This window comes from Pinus tabuliformis, chromosome 8, assembly GCF_031772625.1.
Source record: "Pinus tabuliformis cultivar Carrire ecotype Pingquan chromosome 8, CPIR1, whole genome shotgun sequence".
Taxonomy (NCBI): Eukaryota; Viridiplantae; Streptophyta; class Pinopsida; order Pinales; family Pinaceae; genus Pinus; species Pinus tabuliformis.
In genome coordinates, this window is record NC_142294.1 from 785,737,774 (window position 1) to 785,760,352 (window position 22,579).

Here is a 22,579-nt window from a genome sequence, read left to right on the forward strand (position 1 = left end):
GTGAGGCTCTCTTTGCCTTCCTTAGCATCTGCGCTGCCTCTTCTTGGCTCACCCTTGATGATGCAGGCACTGCATCATCCTTCCCTTGTTGTTGCTCTACTAGAAACAACTTTTGTCACCTCAAGACAACTATTTTCTACTGCTATTGCTCTGCTCGGCTATGTCCTTAGTCCTCCCGTAATCTGCAATCACGCTCTGATACCATGTTGAAGTTTCTAAGTCTACTTTTAGAAACCCTCCATGCACTTTATCTGATTTATTCCTACCTACTTGTTATGTTACTTAAGTTATTTACAATGTAAATACCGAAAATAAACACTAGCGCATGCTCAACATATTACAGATCAACAAATAAAAGAAACAGAAACAATAACACCATATGACACCATTATTTTTGGACCAATGTCCCCGGAAAAACCCAATGTGGGAAAACCAGTGCAACTATCTAAGGGTTTTCTTATTAAGAAATATCAGAGTACAATCTGGGTGCCGAAACTGGCCTACCCAACAGAGAATTTCCTTGGCAGTAATACCTCTCAGTTTCTGACAAATCTCCTGGCTGAAACCCCGAATAATCCTTCCGGCAGCTCCTCAGTGCCAATCTGCCCCAGAAACCCTAGCGTCTGCCCTTTCTGGACTGCGTCAGCCCCTCTCTGCCCAGCATTGGCCTTGCGTCACCCTGAATGGGTTTGCGTCAACCTTAGGAGGCCCTGCGTCAGCCTTTTGGCCCTCTGCGTCAACAACGTTGGCCTCTCTCAGGCTCTGCGCAGCTCCTGACCGCCTATGCGTGGCCCTGCGTGAGCCCTGGAAGCTACTACGTCACTCTCTCTGGCTACTTGCTGCTCTTCCGACACTATCTCTGCCTCTATGTCTCTCTATACTCAATGCCCCTCAGCTGCAACTCCCAATCACTAATTCTATCTCTCTTAGCAAACCCTGCTCTAGAGAATAGAATGACTGATCACACTGGTGTGCTCTCCAAGTGACCCTCAAGCCTCCTCTTATACTTTTCTTGTTGATATATCAACGGCCGAGATTAAGTCCCTAATCAATGGCTAAGATTAGATCTGGCTTGATCCATGTCTTTTGGACCATTCTAACATAGTTTCATATTAATACACATTAATACTTTATTTTCCCTAAGTTTAGACTTAGGGACTCCATTAAAAATATTAATTATTTTAATATCTCCTGAACTGTTTAGAATCTGCCCAAACCCTTTATAGGTATTGGAAATCTCATGTGCCCCAACCTTTCCACCAATTTTCGTGGCTAGTGCACATTCGATGCTACTCCAAATCAACACATAGTAGCAGTGAGATTGACACAGGTTGCAGTGATAGAAACAATGCGGAGACAAGAGGGAGGCAGTGCGAATTGGCCAGTTGCAGAGAACAAGGTGCAATTCCAACCAAAGAGTCTCCAGCACCAGGGCATCAGTAGTGTCAGATTTGAGTAGTGCAGTGGAAGCATAGTTTGGTTCAGCTACAACATGTAGGAGGTGAATCAGAGGAGAGCAGAGATAGCATGGTGGATAGTGATTGCTGGAGTATTTTCTTCGCTGAGATTTTCAGTTTCTCAGTGAAAGAGGGATATCTATTTGTAGATGGAGGATGCAGTCTCTCCAGTAGTGCGAATTGACTGAGGCAGTGGGAGTTGTTAGGGCAATGAGGTGCGTTACTAGTCAAAATTGTTTGCAGAGGAGAAGCGGTTCCCAGTTTGATGGTTCCATTTCCAGTGGAGGCTGAGTTATTTTCCTAGCAGTGCGAGTTAGCTGGAGATTATCATAATGCAGTTACAGAGGTCGCTTTAGGGTCTCAGAGGGAGGTCGAATTGATAATGGCAACCAATTTATGAGAGGCCTAATTTATGGAAACCAATTGTATCAAAGATGTCAGACATCAGTAGCATGGATCAGTTCGGCTACAACATGTTCCCACAGATCAACAGGTTGTTGATATACTCACAAAGGCCTTGGAAATGGCCAAGTTTGTATTATTCATGGAGAAGATGGGAGTAGTGGAAAACACCTTCCTCACTAAGAGGGAGTGTTAGTTTTTGGGGTAGCAACGGAGAGGTGTTCTAGTCTCTATGGTGTCTAAGAGGCTAAGGAACACAAGATCTCCAAAACCTAGAAAATATTTTGCGAGTTTCAACTTAAAAACACCTCAATTAGATTAATTGACCAATAACTAAATATTTCCTAAGTCTAACTCAAGAAAACTAGTTAATTAAATCATATTAATTGAGGGAGGTCGATTTTGCACTAGAGACTTCTAGAAAAGTAATTTGATGGAGTCAAGATGATCTTAGCCATCGGTTGAGTTGTGATAGTGGTTGTTGAGAGTCCAACAAGAGATTATATGAGTAGGTCGAAGGGTTTGGAGAAGACACAGTTGAGAGTTCAAGCAGTTCGACTTAGCCAGTTGCAGTGATTCAGTAAGGGCATAGTTGAAGCTAAGAAGACACCAAGCAATGGGATTTCACCAGAGATATGGGAGGAAATTTTCCAGAGAAAATTTCCACAATGTTTCCAGTTTCCAGAGGCCGGAAGGAGATCGATTCAGTCTGTAGAGAAGGAGGCCGATTTAGTAGCGCGAGATAGCCATTTAATCCAGTGTGAGTTGCATGAGAGACCACGTTTCAGTTGCTAGTTGTTGAAACTATTTATCGAAGGTAGAGCAAGTGGGTTTGGTAGCTACAAGAGGCAGAACGACTTGCAAGGAAGGCTTTCCAAAGGCTATGTGAATTATTCTAGAGCTAGACGTGTGCATTCCAGCCAGGTAGTGTGAATAGCCAAAGGAGTTTGAGTTGGTTAGGAGAGGCCAGATTGAGTTGCAAAGGGAGACAGTGAGTCTCCAAAGTATTTTGATAGTGGAGATTAGTATTTTCTGGAGGTTTCCCATTCTACGACAACTAGTTTTAATTCTCTATATTTGCTTAAGATAATAATAAAACTCTCATCTACTGCAATGGCTTTCCCTTTAGGGTTTTTCCAGGGAGGATTGTCCAAAAACAATGGTGTCAAAATTATTGTGTGTGTGCATTATTTCTTAGTTCCAGTATTTTATTTTCCGCAAGGTATTTAATTTTGTGAATAATTGAAATGTGAGTTTATCAATATTTGCCTTAAATTAATTTACAGAATACAAATAAACTGCATAAGTTAGGAGATAAATTTCCAGTTGTTTAAGTTCATAGAAATTTCACAGTATTGACATAAGAACATATATTCGGTCCGGTGTTGACCAAATACATAAGAGAGCCACTTAGATACCTGTATAAAGTGGGGTCCACTGCCTCTGACTTGGAAGCATCACTTTTCTTCCAATTGGTCAGCATTGGCATAGCAATAGGCTTGCAGTCCTGCATCTCGAATCGCTTCAGGATCTCCACAACATACTTCCACTTAGGAAGATCAACCCATCTCTCTACCACACCTCTAGCCCCAAAACGTAGTGCATCAACCACATATCCGATCCCTCTTGCAATCTATAATGAACTTCTATGAACCTATAAGAAATAAGTCATCTACATATAACACAAGAATTAGTCGCTCTCCCTTGACCAATATGTAATACAAGTTTGACTCAACATTGTTCTTAGTGAAGCTCATCCCCAGCAGATAGTTGTTTGTCCTGAAATACCATGCATGTGGTACTTGCTTGAGTCCATACAATGCTTTCTTCAATCAACATACATGAGAATCCCTCCCATGCACATCAAATCCCTCCATTTTCTCTATATAGACCTCCTCCTCAATCACACCATTAAGAAATGTAGTCTTGACATCCATCTGAAGGATCTTCCAACCCATATCTGCAACAATGGAAATCACAACCTTGACAGAGGAATACTTGGCTACGACGGCAAATGTCTCATCATAGCCAACTCCCTCTCTTTGAGAGAAACCCTTAGCCATGAACCAAGCTTTGAACTTCTCAACAACACCAATCAACAGTGTGTCTGATCTTCTAGATCCACCTAGATCCCACCACTAATTTCAATTCAAGTTATGGCATAACCTCCCATACATCGTTCTTCATGATGGAAGAGTACTCTTCCACCATGGCATCCCTCCACAGTTGCTGCTTTGTTGCTCAAATGCCTCCTGAAAACTAGAAGGCTTGGCCTAAATCAACTCGCTCATAAGAGCCATGTAACTAGAAAATCTTTGTGGTGGTCTGCTCTCCTTGACTAAAGTCCTAAGAGCATCCACCTACTACTAAGCTTCCCTTAAGTTACACTCTGCTTTCGGCCTCTTCTTCCTGGAAGTGTCAACTTGGGTAAATGGAGCATCCTACTTCTCCTCATGGTGTCTTGCAATCCGTAATGGTTGTCTCCCTTCTTCCTTTGGTGCTTCCTGCTCCTGAACCTCTACTACAATTGGCATTGAGCCACAAGACTTTCTGAAAGCCCTGTCCTCCTCAAATTTCACATCCCTCCACACCACTATCTTCTTGAGTGCAAGAATGTAGGCTCTGTAAACCATTGAGGTCTCACTATATCCAACGTAGATACCCCTCTTTGCAGTAGGCTCAAGCTTTATCCTCTTCTCTAATGGAACATGGAAATAAACCAAGCACCCAAAAATGTGAAGATGCCCAACCTCTAGTTTCTTCCCCGTGAATGCCTCTTCAAGGGTCATCCTCCCCAACACCTTGTGTGGACTCCTGTTTTGCAAATAAACTACTGTGTTACACACTTCTTCCCATAAGAACATAGGCAGATCCTGATCATGCAAAATTGTTTTCGTTGCTCCAACAATGGCTTTGTTCTTCCTCTTTGATACTCCATTCTGTTGTGGATTATATGGAACTATCAACTCCCTCTTAATTCAAGAATCTGCACAAAATTCCTTAAAGACATTCGAGCTACTCTCGCCTCCATTTTCAAATCTAAGCACCTTGATCTTTCTCCCCGTCTAGTTCTCCACAAGATCTTTAAACTCTTGGAATTCACTAAAGACTGAGTCCTTGGTCTTCATAAAATAGATCCATGTTTTCCTAGAATGGTCATCTATGAAGATCATGTAGTAGTTGAACCAGTGTTGCGAAAATCATGATATAATCGCGATAATATCGAAAATCGCGATTTTTTGAAAATGGCGATATTATCGCCCGATTAATACGTTAATTTTTTTCGCAAAAAAACACGAAATAATCGCGATAACTTCAAATTATCGCGATTATTATGATGTGATTCAATCTGAAATAATCGCGGGGGTGGCGAACAGTGGGTTTTATAAGGCAAAAAATGAATTTTTTTTTTTTTTCATTTTGAACAGACAGCGGCAACGACATGGATTGGGAGATGAGGAGGAGAAAAACCCTGGTGGATTGGGCACTGAGGTGGAGAAAAACCCTGGTGGATTGAGAGCTGAGGAGGAGAGGAACCCTGGAAGGCAAGAGAACTTCGTCTTTGGATCAAATTTCTCTGGCAAACCGTGGTTTCCAGATATGGGCACCAAATTTGGCCATTTTGTTTTGGTTTTTTCTTGTTTTTTCTTGGGTTTCTATAACTCATTGTTTATCAAAGATTTTTGAGTGGATTTGATAGCATGTTTTTTCATTTTTGTTGCATAGAGTGGAGATAGTTCATTTTGGATTGAGTTGAGGTTTTTTTGTTTGTTAAATTGTCAAAAATTCAATGTGTTGTGTCATGTATGTAATTTTTTTTTTTATTTTTGTAACTTGCAATTCTTATTGTGCCATAAGTTCAACTTCAAAGTTCAAACTTCATCTTACATTAAAACTCAAGAGTTCAACTAAGTTACAAACATATCAAGGAAATTGGACCCTCTGTGGAAATTTGGTGAACCTGATGGAGGGTTTGATAGAATAAACTTGACTTGCAAGCTGTGTGGGCATCATATGTCAGGGGGGTTTATAGATTGAAGTATCACCTTTCACAAATCCCTAGATTTGATGTAGGGCCTTGCACAAATACAAATGCAAAAATTATCCGAAGAGCCATGAGATCATTGGAAGAATTAGAGCATGAGAGAGAGGCCAAAGCAGAAATGAAGAAGCAACTAGCAAGGAGGGTGTTAGGCTCAGGCAAACATGGAAGTGGCACTGGTTCTACTTCAGCGTCAATATCTACAACCAACCCGGTAGTTGCCCCATCATTTTTTTCTCCTAGAACCACACCTGGTTTACAACCATCTATCACTTCAATGCTTAAAAAAAACTGAGAAAGAACAAGCTGACAAGTTGTTGGGAAAATTTCTCCTTTGGAGTGATATTCCTTTCAGCGTTGCAAGGAATAATCCATTTTTCCAGCCTGTTGTTGACGCTATTGCAACTGTTGGCCCACGGTACAAAATCCCTTCTTATGATGACTTTAGAGGCCGGATTCTTCAAAATGAAAAGGTTGACTGCACCAAAATATTGGAGGAGTTTAGGGCATCATGGGCACAAACAAGATGCACTGTGATGTCAGATGGTTGGATCAACCAAAAGGGGAGAACTCTTATAAACTTCTTGGTTAGTTGTCCCAAGGGGACAATGTTTATGAAATCTATTGATGCATCTTCACATATCAAAGATTCAAAAACTTTATGTGATTTGCTGGATGTGTTTATTTTGGAGGTGGGTGCAGAACATGTTGTCCAAGTCATAACGAACAAAACTGCAAATTATGTTACTGCTAACAGGATGCTTATGGAGAGGCATCCTACTTTATTTTGGACACCTTGTGCTGCACATTGTATTGATTTGATGTTGGAGGACATATGAAAAATTTCCTTTGTCAAAGATATTGTTGACTCATAAAAAAACATTACAAAATTTATTTATAATCATATATCTGTGCTTAGCTTGTTGAGAAAATTCACCAACAACAAGGAGTTGGTGCGCCCCACCATTACACGGTTTGCCACCAGTTTTATATCTCTTCAATCCCTCTTAAATTCAGAAGAGTGGCGTGCTTTGACAATGAGCTGCAAACCAAAGGGAGAGGCCATATGCAGATTAGTTTCATACCAGGAAGACTTCTGGGCGGGAGTGTAGGAGGTGTTCACCGTTACTGAACCCTTGGTAAAGGTTCTTCGATTAGTTGATGGTGAGAAACCCGTAATGGACTATTTGTATGAGGCCATGGATAGGGCCAAAGAATCCATTCGGGCCTACTATGATGATAAGGGAGATGAGGGGTTTCAGAAACAACTCCTCCTATGGGAAGTGATTGATGAACGATGGAACAACACACTCCATCGTCCCATTCATGCTGCATGGATCTACCTGAACCCTGCATTTTCTTATCCATGTGGGTTCGTATTTGATGCTGAGATCATGGATGGATTCTTAATCTGTGTTCAGAGGATGGTGCGATCTCCAATAGAATGTGAAGAAATCTCCAAAGAAATGGAGACATATAAGATGGCAGGTGGCACATTTGGCTTTGATATAGCTGTGACTGATAGGACGACTAAAATGCCAGGTATTTTTTAGTTTGTTTCAAATTTCATTGTCTCTTCAAGTTCATAACTTCATACTTTGCTTCAACTTTCAAATTTCATTTTTTTCTTATGTTTATTTAAAATTTTATTTGTAATTTTGTTGTGGATGCATGGTGGAAAATCTATGGTGCCATGGTACCCCATCTGCAAAAGCTTGCCATTTGAATCCTCATCCAAACATGTAGCTCCTCAGGATGCGAGCGCAACTGGAGTGTATTTGAAAAAATACACAACAAGAAACGCAACAGGTTAAACTTAAAACTTAAAATATTGCAAATTTCCAATTAATTTTTTGAATTCATTAAACAATATTTTTTTTATAATTATTATTTTATGATCTTTGTACAGGTTGGAGTCCCAGTGACTTAATGACATGGTCTACGTCTACTACAATCTTCGATTGTGGGTGAGGCAACTTGAGAGGATAACTGATATGGAGGCCATCTCATTGGATGGGATTGACACCACTGCTGGATAGAGGGTTGAGGTCGAGAGGCCTCTCATGGAGTCTGCTAATGATTGGTTAGAGCAGGAGGTAGTGGAAGGCGTAGAGGGGGAGGAGGAGGAGGAGGAGGAGGAGGAGGAGGAGCAACAGGAGGAGGAGGTGACACCACCTACCCGGGCTACTCCTGCCACTAGTAGAGGATGTGGTCTACCTCCTGTAGCTCCTAGTTCTTCAGCTTCTAGAGCACAGCAGAATCCACTACCTACTCCACCGGCATCTACATCTAGAGGGAAAGGGAAAGCTATTACATTTTCTCGCAAGAGGGGCAGAGGAAATCAGTAGTATTAGTTATTTGATTCATTTCATTGTATATGACATTATGACTCATGATATGAAATACATTATTATATTTTTTGTTGATATTTTGAGGCTGAGTTGGGACTCAGGAGTCAGGACTTACTATTTAGGACATGATTCACTATTATGTGTGATGTAGCACTAGAAATGATATTACACATCTTATATATTAGTTCTTTTATCATATTTATGTGTCAATGTATTTATTTTATGTTGTAGATGCTTTAGATATTAAGAAATTTGAAAAAAAATGAAGATTTTTGTATTTTACGATTTTTTCCCGATTTTTACCGATTTTTACCGATTTTTTCCCGATTTTTCTGATTTTTTCCCCTCGCCGAATTAATCCCGATAACGATTTTCGCAACATTGAGTTGAACACTCTAATAGACACAACTGACGTGGGCTCACATACATCTGAATGGATCAAGTCCAAGATCCCCTTGGACCCACTATCACTGTTGGGAAACACAATCTTAGTGTACTTTCCCATGGCACACCCCTTGCACATGTCATGTTGATTTGTAGTGAAATTAGGAAGCCCAGTCACAGCCTGCCTGTGCACTTTGACTACTTGAATTTATTTTAGAGGCTTGACTCTAATACCCCATGTTAGTTTCTATAAGTGCAACCAAACAAGTAATGTGCAAGTAATTTTTTATACCCAAAAACTTTTTTTTTTTGAAAACCCAAGAAAAATTAGATCTGAAATCTATGCACAATTAACACAGTGAAGTTCCTAACAAATTATGCACAGTAGAAACAAGAAATCCAAGCACATAAAGTTTTACATTGCTTAGGAAAAACTAGCAAAGAAAGATTTTATTAGGCTTCAGAGATAAATTGGGAAAATATTACAACACCAGTTCCAAATAATTTACAACCAAGAATAGTCCTAGAAAACAACCCTCTCCTCTGCATAGTACAGACCAGCAAATGGCCTCTCCCTTTACAACATACGAACCCTTTCTCTTTAGCAAACTTGGCACAAGACACGACCTCTCCTCCAACAGAGAAATCGACCCTAAAGACTCAACCTCTCTCTTATGAGAACTCATCTTGGGCACGAACCCTCTCTTCAGCAAATGATGGCCTGAATGTTGATTGGAGTAGAGAAAGAAGGGTTCTACTTGCCTAAGTGCCAAGGCTAGTAGAGGGATCCACAAGACAATCACTTAGCAGAATTATTAATTTATTTAACTATTTCCTAAAGTTGGACTTAGGAAAATTAAAAATTCCTAAAGTCAACTTATGATTTAATCTCATCCCTTCATCAAGTTTTAATCTCAACCATTGAGAGTGATGGTCGGGCCCAGGTCGAATTATAAGAGGGAATAGGGCAAGAAGTATCTAGATCGGTTTGGCACAAGAGTGTGTGTTATCTCAACAAAAGAAGATTAGAGTTTCAGCAGTGATTCAACAATTTAGAAAGAGTGAGAGAGAGAAAGTCGAATAACCCTATCTCAGCCAACTTGAGAGCGGCCATACTTTGCGGACGGGGGCATAGAGAGGCCAAGTTGAGTGTCCGTACAACATGTACAAGGCGTAGGAAGGTCGTACTGCACAACCTTACAACGGAGGGAGTGTCCGGGAGGGTGTTTGATTTTTCTTGGGGAGTTGATTAGTGGTGTTTTCTTGTGAAAGGGAAGTGTTCCCTTGCTATAAAATTTTTTGAAGATAACCTTTTACTAAGATAATAGAAAACACACACACAGTTTGTAGGTTTTCCCTAGAGTTGGGGTTTCCTGAGTATATCTTGTGTTTCATGTGTCTCATGTGTTCTTGTCTTTAGTTCTATTTAATTTCCGTTGTGCATGTTATGTTAGAAAACTCAGTGTACTTGTAATTTAAGTTTCTAGAATAGCAGCTTTTTATATTTTTGGTTGAACACTTAGAAAATTACAAATCATTTGTTGGGTTTTAAGGGAAACTCATACGATAAGAGCATAGCCTCTAATTGAATACCAAGTACTTTTTATCTTCAAGATCAGGTTCTGCAATTTAGAGGGAGCAAGTTCACCAGTTTGACTTGCTTGCTAGGGTTTCTGGGCAATGCAAATTGGCAGTATGGCATATCAAGGTCTCAGATTTGAGGATAGGTTGGATGATGTGTCCAACTTCTACTCATGGCGTGAGAAGGTTGGCATAGTCCTGGAGGAACAAGGGGTGTGGGAGTTTGTGGATAATGTCCCATCCGTCCCCAATGACCCTCAGTAGTTAACTCAACATAGCATAAGAGATGCCAAGGTGAGGAGAATCATCTTGGAAGGAGTCAAATACCACATCATCCCTCACTTGATTGGGAAGAAGTCAGCCAAAGCTATGTGGACAACCATTATTGGCCTCTATCAGGGTTCAAGCGAGGCCAAAAAGTTAGTGTTGAAGGATAAACTGAGGACCATCAGAATGACCAAGTCAGATTCTGTGGTGTCTTATCTCACCAAGTTTACCCAAGTTAGGGACGAGTTGGTTGGTCTGGGTGAGACAATTCTAGATAGAGACCTGGTGAGTTTTGCCTTGATGGGTTTCACCAAGGCGTGGGAATCCTTTACAGATGGAATATGTGCCAAGGAGAAGCTTCGATACGGGGGAGCGACTATGGGGTGACTGTGTCCAAGAAGAACTTCACAAACATGCTTAGTTAGCGTCTCGCACGAAGACTAAAGATGAAGAGAATTTTTCCCTAGCCAGCAAAGGAGGCAGATCAAAAGGGCAAGAAGAATAGTGGTGGTGGTTAGCCAAGCTCCAAGGGTGAAAAGAAGAAGAAAAATCTCAGCAAGTTCAAGTGTTTTTCGTACCACCAGTTTCCGCACTATGCTACTAAGTTCCCTAACAAGAAAAAAGGGTCCAAGAATGACCAAGTAGTAGCCTATGCAAAGATAGATGAGTTATCCTATCATTTTAAGAATGAGTTGTCACTTATTGCTTGCATGGAAAGCTCAATGGCTACCAGTTTATGCTATGTAGATAGCGGTGTGTCCTGTCACATGACAGGGAACAAGAACTACTTCAACACAATGACAAAGAAGGACATTCAATTCCATATTGAGATGGGAGATACGGGAAGTACTAAGCCGATGGCATTGGTACATTCAAATTTGAGAGGGTGTTAGGAAACCCTGTATTTCTCAGAGATGCCCTTTACGTTCCAGAGCTCAAGAAGAACCTCACTTCAGTTTCAACATTAGAGGATAAGGAGTACGAGGTGACCTTCAAACAACTTAGGATGTTTATAAAACGATCAGACTCCAAGGTGGCTAAGCATATTGGTGTCAAACTGTAAGCATATGAACTTGTACATATTGCAATTTGAGACACCTGTAGCATTGACCAGCAGAGGGAGTAGTAACTTAGGCAAGGAACTTGGGGAGTTATGGCATAGGCACAAGGGGCATTTGAACCATGGTGCACTGAAAATTCTCAAGGAGATAGTGAAAGGGTTGCCATAGTCAGGGTTGCGGGGGAGCGACTCTCCCCCCCCCCCCTCGAATTTCTCCCGGAGTGCGCTCCGAGCGGGAGAAAATCGGGAGCGACCCAAAATTCGCTCTCGTCGCGCTCCCGCAAAAAAAGAATCGCTCCCTGGTTTTTTTTAACAAAATTTTTGTCACAAAGATGTTCCAAACACAAATATTTTTCAAAGAAACAAGATTTTTTTAGTAGGGCAGCTTAATATTCAAGTTTATAGCCCTAGTATTGATATGGAATTCATGGCAATGTTAAATTCTTGAAGTACAAGTGACATTATCCTTTATCTTTCATTTCCATCCTTTTACTTAGAATTTTTAACATTACCATGAAACGACTCAAGATGTTTGAGAGTGGTTCCAACCTGATTGGATTTCATATGGAGAAAGTAGAATCTTAGATTTCACTCAAAACCCAAAAATTTTAGATTTCACTCAAAACCCAACATACTTATCAGTTTTTCAGGATTTCAAGATTGGGGGATTGCAATGTTTCCCTTGGATTTTGTCATGTACTAGGGTATGGGACTCGTATTTAATCAAGAGCACCAATCCCTCTATGTCCCTTCATGTTAGTGACATTGGTTGTCAAACTCCTCTATCATGACCCTACTAAAAATCTACCCATCATTCAAACAAAATCTTGACTTGGAATGCTACATTTTTTCTATCTTATGTTAATTGCTTAGAGGGTGATATTAATGACCAAGATCCCAAGATAGGCAATGATTTTGAAGATATGTAGCTATTTGTTGTAGCATGATTTTTTTCAATGCTAGAGGCCATCTAGAGTCTATTTGTTGATGCATTTTCACTTCAGAGATGGATTACACTTGATGCTATTTTAGTTATGTGCACCCTCACATGCTATATAAATGAGAACTTGTAACTTGTGGACGTGGTTGATGAAGATTATAACTTCTAGATTATTGATGTTATATGGTGTTATCCATGTTTTTATGTTTTTATCTAATTCATCATTTTGCATGCTTTTGTTGACATATATGCATCAAAATATATAAAAATATATATTATATAAAAATTCGCTCTCTATTCGCTCCCAAACCGGGATCTTTTGAAAATGTCGCTCCCCGCTACTGCATCCAATTAACCGTGGTCATGGTGCAACGTGGACCTGCATGAGGTGTGCAAGGACTGCACACTTAGCAAGTATGCCAAAACCACTTTTACTAGCAGAGATAATAGGGCCAAGGACAACTTGGACCTTGTTCATTCAAATGTTTGTGGTCCCTTCTCTTTAGTATTCCTCTTGGGGTACAAGTATTATGTCATCTTCATAGATGATCACTCGAGAAAGACCTGGATATTCTTCATGAAGAAGGAAGGACGAAGTTTTCTCAAAGTTTCAAGATTTTAAGGCCTTGGTTGAAAACCCATCTGGCAAGAAAATCAAGGCATTGGGGTCAGATAACGATAGGGAGTACACCTAAAATGCCTTCAAGGAATTTTGTGCCAAGGAAGGCATCAGGAGGAAGCTGACCACACCATATAACCCTCAGCAAAACGGGGTGGAAAAGCACAAGAACAGGGCCATAGTTGGAGCAGCCAAAGCCATGTTGCATGACCAGGGGTTGCCCAAGTTTCTTTGGGTTGAGGCATCCAATACAACAGTTTTCTTGTAGAAACGAAGCTCACACAAAGTGTTGGGGAAGGTTACACTAGAGGAGGTCTTTATAGGAAAGAAATCAGATGTCACATTTTTGGATATTTGGCAACCTGGTGTACTATCATGTATCAGCAGAGAAAGGATGGAAGTTGGAGCCCACAACCAAGAAGGGCATCTTCGTGGGCTACAACGAGACATCCAAGGCGTACAGGGTATATGTACCAGCACCAAGGAAGACAATCATCAAGAAAGATGTGAAGTTTGAGGAAGAAAGGGCTTCGAGGAAGACCTGAGTGGGAGCAGGATACAGTACAGGAGGAGGAGTAGAAAGTTCCCAAGTAGGAGGCTCGCCAACACCTCATACTATAGTTGTACATATTGATGGGCAAGCCAAGCACCATGAGGATGAGGGGGACACATAGTTAGAGGAGAGAGTGGAGCCCACTCAAGCCATGAATCCTGGCGCAGGGAGAAGGAGAGCGAGATGGGCAGAGAAACTTATCCAAGAGGCGTAGGAGCGAGTTGGTGCTCCAAGCACATCGGTTCGACAAAGCATACAACCACAAAGGTACACAGGGTATATGGCACTTATGACAAAGTTGTTGGATTCTGAGCCGTCCAGCTACCATGAGGCAGCCACTCAGCAGGTGTCTTGAGATGCAATAGTGGAGGAGTATGCCTCCATCATGAAGAATGATGTTTGGGAGGTAGTGTTGAGGCCAAAGGGAAAATCTATAGTGGGCTCTCGCTAGGTCTACAAGATCAAGAATGGGGCTAATGGGAGCATCGAGAAATATAAGGCAAGTTTTGTAGCCAAGGGGTTCTTGCAGGTAGAGGACATTGAATATGGCGAGACATTTGCCCGGGTGGCCAAATATTTGTCTGTCAGGACCATTATATCCATTGCAGCTCAGATGAGGTGGAAGATCCACTAAATGGACTTTAAAACATCATTCCTCAATGGGGTTGTTGAGGAGGATAATTTTATTGAGCAACCGGAGGCGTTTGAGCCATGCAGCAGAGAGACTCACGTATGCAAACTCAAAAGATCCTTGCATGAGCTCAAACAGGCTCCATGGGCATGGTATGCTCATATTGACGGCTACCTTCAAAGATTGGGCTTCACTAAGAGTGTAGCAAACCCCAACCTCTACTACATTTTTGTTGGAGGTGAGTCGCTCATTCTGGTGTTATATGTGGGCGATCTCATTTTGAAAGACGCAGATAAGTTGATCCAGGAGTGCAAGAGAGATCTTCCAAGCAAGTTTGAGATGAAGGATATAAAGTTGATGCACTATTTTCTTGGGTTGGAGGTTTGGCAAGGAGATGGGGAGATCTTCTTAGGGAAAGGAAAGAACACCCTAAATATTCTGAGGAGATTCCACATGCAGGATTGCAAACCCATGACAACGCCTCTAGTAAAAAACTGGAGGAAGGTGGACACATCCAAATCAGAGCAAGTAACCCCTCACTTTATCGACAGTTGATTGGGTCACTAATGTATTTGGTGAACATACGACCAGACATATGTTTTGCGGATAACTCTTTGAGCCAGTTCATGGTTGACCCTACCAGGTTGCATTGGGTTGTTTCCAAGCATGTATTGAGGTATCTCAGGGGGATGGTAGAGTATGGATTGTGGTATAGATAAGTTGATGGGGTAAGGCTTGAGGGCTCACTGATGCAAATTGGGCAAGAAGCTCCACAGACAGGAAGAGCACATCGAGCTGCACATTCAGTGTTGGATCAACAATTGTTTCTTGGTTCAGTCAGAAGCAAAGATTAGTTGCATTGAACTTAGCAGAGGTTGAGTACATGGCTTCCAGTTTGGCAACATGCGAAGGTTGAGGAAGCTGCTCGTGGGCTTATTTAGATAGGAGCTAGAGCCCACCATGATCCACTGTGACAAACAGAGTTGCATCAAACTCTCTAAAAATCTAGTGTTTCACAATCGCTCAAAGCACATCGAGACATTGTTCAAAGAGGTACAGTTAGACTCTAGTACATATCGACAGAGGAGCAAACAACAGACATTCTAACCAAGGCCTTGCCACAGGGAATTTTTTTTTACCTCAGAGACAAGTTGGGTGTAGTGCAAAACACCTTCCTTTCTAAGAGGAAGTGTTGATTAGAGTAGAGAAGGAAGGCTTCTACTTGCCTAAGTGCCAAGGCTATCATAAGGACCCGCAAGGCAGCCACATAGAAAAATTATCAATTTATTTAACTATTTCCTAAAGTTGGACTTAGGAAAATTAAAAATTTCTAAAGTCAACTTATGATTTCATCTCAGCCCTTCATCAAGTTTTAATCTTAGCCATTGAGAGTGACCGTGGGGCCCAGGTCGAATTATAAGAGAGAATAGGGTGCAAAAGTGTCCAGATAGATTTGGCGCAAGAGTGTGTGATATCTCATCAAAAAAAGAATAGGGTTTCAACAGACAACACAGATTCAGGAATCTAGAAGGAGTGAGAGAGAAGGTCAAATAGCCCTAACTTAGTTAGCTTCAGCACGGCCATACTATTCGCACAAGGGCGCGGAGAGGCCGAGTTGCGCATTTGTACAACACGTAAAAGGAGCAAGAAGGTCATATTATGCAGCCATATTACAGAGCGAGTGCACAGGAGGGTGTTCGATTTTCCTTGGGGAGCAGATAAATGGTTTTCTATTGTGAAAGGGAAGTGTTCCCTTGTTGTAAAAAATTTTGAAGATACCTTTTGGTTGAGATAATAGAAAACACACACATAGTTTGTAGGTTTTCCCCAGAGTTGGGGTTTCCTTGGTATATTTTGTGTCTCGTGTTCTTGTGTTCAGTTCTATTTAATTTCTGTTGTACATGCTACATTAGAAAACTTAGTGTATTTATAATTTAAGTTTCCAAAACAACAATTATTTATATTTATGGTTGCACATTTAGAAAATTAAAAATCAGTTGTTGGGTTTTAAGGGAAACTGACACTGAACATGGCCCCTCTCTCTCAGCAAATTCAGTCCCTTCTCCTCAGCTGCTCAACCTTCCTTCTTCCCACCCAAATCGGCCCACTTCTCTCTCACTCGATGTGATCTCCAAATCATGTCCTTCACCCACTCATTCCAGCAATTTATAATTTCTCTCATAACCCTGTTTGCTCCTTTAGATCTTCAAAGAAAAGATCAAAAGCCAAAATTTGATCTTCTCACTTTCTTTTGATCTGGTCCAAAAAGAAATATTAATTTCCAAAGTTTTAAACTTTAGAAATATGTGTTACAAAGCCAATAATAACTAATAAAATTAATTATCATGCTATTCCTAAGTTTGAACTTTAAAAAAAATGTTGAAATAAGTAATTATTAAGGTATCTTTTGCATGCCTAGACACAAGGCCTATGTAGAGACATCATAAACACATACCCATTTCCCCATATCGTGCATGGACCCTTCTTCACAATTTGATGTTGGTCCTCCCTCTACTTTTACAAGTACCCTCTCAAGAACTCCTATAATACTTGGGTAAACTCTTATGACTAATGTGGACATAACTCATCCAGTCTTCCTATTGGATATGTCTCTTCACTTTTTTAGGATACTCGTGTCAATGGCTTATCCAATATTCATGTTGCAAATGAAGATGCTCATAATAGCTCATCCAATATTCACGTCACAAATGCTCTTGACATTTAGACTCCATTATCTAGGGATGATGGAAACACCTTGTATGATTTTCCTGTACAAATTACTCTTCCTTCGGACAATTCAAGGTCTATACCTAAGTCAACTATTTCTGTTTTTGTTAATGCAACAAAGTTTCTTGCTTGTCCATCCACATGCTTTTAGAGGAATTTCCTCCAACCCAAGCTCTTCTTACTCAAATTGCTGCCTATTTTCAGAAAGAATTTGATGCAGATGAGTTTCTTGCTGTCCCATTCGAGCACTATCAAGAGGAATCTTCTCCACCACCAACCATTACTCAGTAGTTTGATGTTCCTTCAAAACTACAACATATCCGACCCAAATCATTTTGGAGCTCAATGTCAATCATTAATGATCTTGACAAATTTATGGAGGAGTGATGTGGAGTTTGGGGGGGTGAGCTAGCTCTCTGATTAGGATTAGGAGGGGAAGTAAATGTTGTAATTTTGTATAGCAATGACTTCTCTGCATGGCCCCTTATCTAGCCAAAACGAGTTGTTAGAATTATTGCTGTAATCTATACATGTGGCCATCAACCATTCATATGTATCATTATGTCCAAGTAATTATGGCAAAGCCCATATTCTTTATTCTTTTATTGTATCACGGGGTATGGTAAAGGCCAACCTAGTCAAATTTGATATATAGGCTCAATAACCCTCTTGGGGTGTGTGCCTTTGTTTTGTGGGCCCATAACCTCTATTGAAGGGACACCCACTTGAGTTGTGTATAAATACAAAACTCAAGCTCCATTTGAATCATCTCATCTTGAGATCTTCTTAATCTCTATTATAAAGTACTTTATGCTTAAGGGAACCTACATCTTTGGCATTCTCTTGTGCTTGATATTTCTTTCTCTTGTGTGTACTTAGTGGATTTCTTGTGTAGCACAATTGTATTTGGGCATATATATCTCTCTCTAGTGCTCTGGGGTTATCTCTCTATATTGCACTTGTGACTGAGTTACTGCAGAATTTGGGTTTGTTTTGGTTCCATTTAATTCCCTTCTTTCACCTTGGGAGTCTCAACAATGACTAAATTATGTAAACATATAAAGCAATACACCACTGGATGCACTCCATTCTCAAGTCAAGTTCAACAAACCAAAATAGGTAACTGCAAGTAATTTGGAGTAAGTTAGGACACGAATCTTCCTTGCTGAAAAAGCTACAAGGGAAGTCTATTGTAGCTGGCTAATTCTAGACAAAATGTTAAAATATTTCTGAAAGGCATCACTTGTCCATGAGTTTCACCAAATTCATTAAGCTGTAATGTCAAATATAAACCATGCTCACCAAAATTCTGTGTAAATGTAGAGTATAGAATATGTTGAGCCTCACATTAACATCCCAGATGCAGCTTCCTATAGATTAAAATGAGTCACTTGCCATCCATACTAATATGAAAAGGCCCAGTCTGGAAAACTCCTCTTGTTAATAACTAAGACTTGATAGTTGTACAGGCACATTATCAATCGTTCAGGCAAAATGTTTGTTAAATAATGACATAAGTTTTCTACAAACATTTAAGAAAGCAAATACATATGCTGACCCTTTTAAGTTTTCATCTTCTTCTTTTAGAAATTCCAGTCCTTGTCTGCTTCTATTTTTGTTGTAGTCTGTGGTAAATCAATTATTCAATGCTTCACCAGTAGCCTGTCTGGTGGCATTCGAAACGCTTAAATGCTAGGTATTTGTCCAAGTCGCTTACAGGTTGCACGGGAAATGTTAGCCAAGCTTCGATTCTATGGGTTATGTTATAAAAGTACACATAAAATTTGAGTAGAAAATTTCTATAGCGTTTTGTAAATAATGCAGTCTAAATATTTAAAATGTTTCTTGCAGAAGTTTGCAGGAGTTTGGAATTCCACAAGAGAAGTTTGTGGATTCTGCAATTGCAAGTCTTGCAAGCTTTCCAAGGTAAAGTTGTAGGTATCACAAAGAAGTTTGCAGATCTTCCATGGGTATTTGTGGGTTCTGCAAACTGGAGCTTAGCAGATAACAGGTTCTGCAAAGTGAAGCTTTGCAGATAACAGAAGCAGAAGATTTGTGGATGGTGCAGATTTGACTTTGTGGGTGCTGCAGAGGCCTGCAATTGCAGTTGATCTGCAAAGGTCAAGCTTGCAACTGCACAAGTGTTGGTGTGCTTGCAGATGTCAATGCAAGTACTTGGAGGATGCAGTTGCTGAAATTAGTGGTTGCCAGAGTACAGGCAAGTGTGGAATGCAAAAGATCTTTAACTTCAGGGGGTTGGAGGGTAAATTCCGTTGGCCACTGGGAGTCCAAGAACAGTTCTGTAACTGACTTGCGCCAAGAGACACATTCTACAGCTCAGAATGGAGGAGATTGTCACCAGTGAATGAGTGTAATGCTGACATCATGTGTGCTTTTCTTAGCAAGCCCCGGGAGAAACCATTTTACAAATTTAATTTTCGCATTCTTCAAAAATATTGTACTTCAAGAGATTTGATCGTTATAAACACTTGATAGACTTGATAGATCTGAGGTTAAAATATATCTAGGCTAGTAAATATATAAATAATATTTATGAATGTTGTATGTGAGACTTTACTGTCAATTTTCTGGTTAATGAAAAGAAAAATTGACAGCGCTGAGAAGATCATCATTGTGGAGAATACTCTGTTCTCTGTGTGTTGTCTCATGTGATTTACAATTTACGTTTGACGAGTACCCAAGTGCTTGAATGCACTACATGATTTTTCAAACATATGGATTGTTACAGAAGATTTTCTGAATAGGTTGGGATTGAAGTTTTGAACTTTACCAGTTACAGAGTAATTATACTCAGGTGAGGCAAAGAGTATGCTGTCAGCCTGCAGGATCTTAGCTCTGAACTCTTCCACTGCTTCAGGAAACCTATTGTCTACTTCAAGATCAGTATTTACAAATGGAAGGTCCCCAATCTCCACTGGACTGATCTCCACGTATGGTATCGATTCCCTGGCAATCTCAATGGCTGCAAAACACAACAATTCCGCATCACTAGCAGTCAAAAACTGCTTGCATGACGATATTTCAGGATCTGAGCGAAATAATTATTTACCAGAACGGATGAGGCCTCGATTGAAGGAGCCTTTTCTGAGAGATCCAGCTATTGCTGCCACCTTGATGGGGTGCTCTGCTTTGGTTGGCGTGTCGTTTGAAGCAACTGCACTTACACTGAGGCGCCTCCTGAGGAATGTTGCTGTTGTGGCGATGTTGCAAACTCTGTAGATGTTTGCACGGGGTAAAATTATGCGGCCCGCCATTGGCTGACTCTTCGTTAGCCTTGGCCTCTTTCTGCTCCAACTAGTAGGATGGCATACACAAATTAAAACGAAAATTTAGGAAGTGCTACGATCACTTTGAACTTTATATGCATATGAGGTTCGAGTCTACTGTCTACCATTGATTTAGCTGCATAATTTATTAGTTACCGTGAAAAAAAGTTGCAAAATTCAGTGGGTAATTTGTTAATTACAGTGTGAAAAAAGGTGCAAATCTCAGTTTGAAACTTTGACGGTGGGTAAAATTTTAATAATGAAACTTTATCCTACACTAAATGTAAATTTGAAGTTGGTTTTGATGTAAGTTTATAGTCGTCGTCGTCGTCATCAGTTTTGTTAAAAAATATTATATATAATAGATTTGTACTCATATATTAATTTTAGGTAAATAAATTGTATATTAAATTAAGTAGAGATTTACATATTATTATAAAGGTATTTATTTTTTAAAAATATTATAAAATTAATTATCAATACAAATAAATATTTTCTCAAATAATTTATATTATCGATTATTATTTCTAAAATATTATCATATTATTGATTTAGAAAATAATTTATATTATCGATTATTATTTCTAAAATATTATCATATTATTGATTTTTTTAATTTGTTTAGTGAGCAAAATTATAATCATTTTTTTTCTTTTTTTCAATCATAAAAATAAAATATTAAAAAATCTCAATTAACTTTTTCTTTTTTTAAGATCAGAAAAATCTCATGTTTTTCTAAAATATTATCTTATTACCTATTTTTTAAATTGGTTTAGTGAGCACAATTATAATGATTTAGAAATGCTTTTTTCTCTTCTTTTTTTTCAATCATAAAAATAAAATATTAAAGAATCTCAATTAACCTCTTTCTTCCTTAAAGTCCCATAAATCTTATGTTTCATTGAGGTTAATCATCATCATCATTATAAAATTAATTATGAATACAAATAAATATTGTTTATAATAATTTATTAGTATATGTGATTTAAGTTATAATATTAATTGATTGATATTATTATTATGTTGATAGATGTGATTAATTTAGAGCAAGGTTTTTAAAATTTTAATTTAATTATCTAACAATTAATAAATGGATGAGAGAAATTTAATTTTGTAAAATATTTTTAATAATATTTAAGATATAACATGGCTATATAAAATTAATATTTATCTTAAATGTAATTATATTTTATTTTTTTTGTTGAATTGAGGCTTTTGTGATTCATATTAGGTTTAAGAGAGATTTTTGGGCGTAAATCACAAAATATTTCATTTGTTGACGCGTTTCCAACCAACAAGTGTGGTTCATCGTCAGGACAAGTTGAATGAGCGGATCGGGCTTACCATGTTAAATAGATATAATAGAAACCCCAACGGCTATGACCAGGTAAGGTAACGGGTATATTAACAACGACTAGATTTGACAGAATAAGGGGAATAACCAATATTTAAAAAAATAATAATTAATTAATTAATTAAGGTAGTTGAATTCTTAAAAGTAAATGGGCCCTTTTTAACCACTTATAAATATATCTCAAAATTAATCATAACCTAAAATAATTTATATAACTAGTTAGTTAACAAAGTTGTTATATCTAAAAAGATAAGAATATATAAGAATTGTGTGATACTTTTTTTGAGCATATGGTATTGTAACAAAGTCTATTTACAAGTTAAGAATCTTTATGATAAAGTGGGAATAAATATTCATGGTTAAGAATATTGTTACATGTGTTTTAAAATGTATATATATTTGACTCATGTATTAATTCTACTTATATTTTTAATAGTTATTATTATTTAAAGGGGTGCTCGAAGTGGGAGGGGTAATATATAGCCCCAAAGAATAAATGGTTTATAGCTTTGTATGGAGCCTAGGAACAACAACAGACAAACAAGTTGAATTTTGAGCACTTTAGATAGGATTGGACATCACCATAAGCAAAGAGATAAAGAAAATAAAAGTTCTAGGAGACTTTATGGTCGTTATTAAACTGATATGCAATATCAAGTAGCAACTCTAATCTCTCCCTAATTGCCCTCAAGATATCCTTTCAATGTTCAAAATTTGAAGAAATTTCCCTCCAACACATTCTTAGAACTTTAAGTGATGAGGCAAACAAGTTTGCTAAGCTAGGCTCACAGCTTGAGCAAGGAATTATTGAATTTCAAGATGGAGTAAGGACTATGGCTCCAATCACATGATCGTTAAATGAATTTAATGAAAAAACTTGAGTGGTTGCATCGATTGAAGCTCCTTATAAGAGGAACAAAGGAA

At 39.0% G+C, this 22,579-nt stretch overlaps 1 protein-coding gene across 1 annotated transcript in view; it reads right to left on the bottom strand.

Moving 5' to 3' along the window:
- Window positions 1-20,396, bottom strand: part of LOC149237931 (NADPH:quinone oxidoreductase-like) — a 103,404-nt gene extending 83,008 nt beyond the window's left edge. Inside the window, exons 1-2 of the mRNA XM_089366889.1 lie at window positions 20,085-20,396; window positions 19,806-19,997 (exon numbers count right to left, since the gene is read on the bottom strand). Of these exons, the coding sequence (XP_089223015.1) occupies window positions 19,806-19,997; window positions 20,085-20,289 (397 nt within the window). The 5' untranslated portion in view covers window positions 20,290-20,396. The remainder of the gene's footprint in view (window positions 1-19,805; window positions 19,998-20,084) is intronic.
- Between the last annotated feature and the right edge of the window lie 2,183 nt (window positions 20,397-22,579).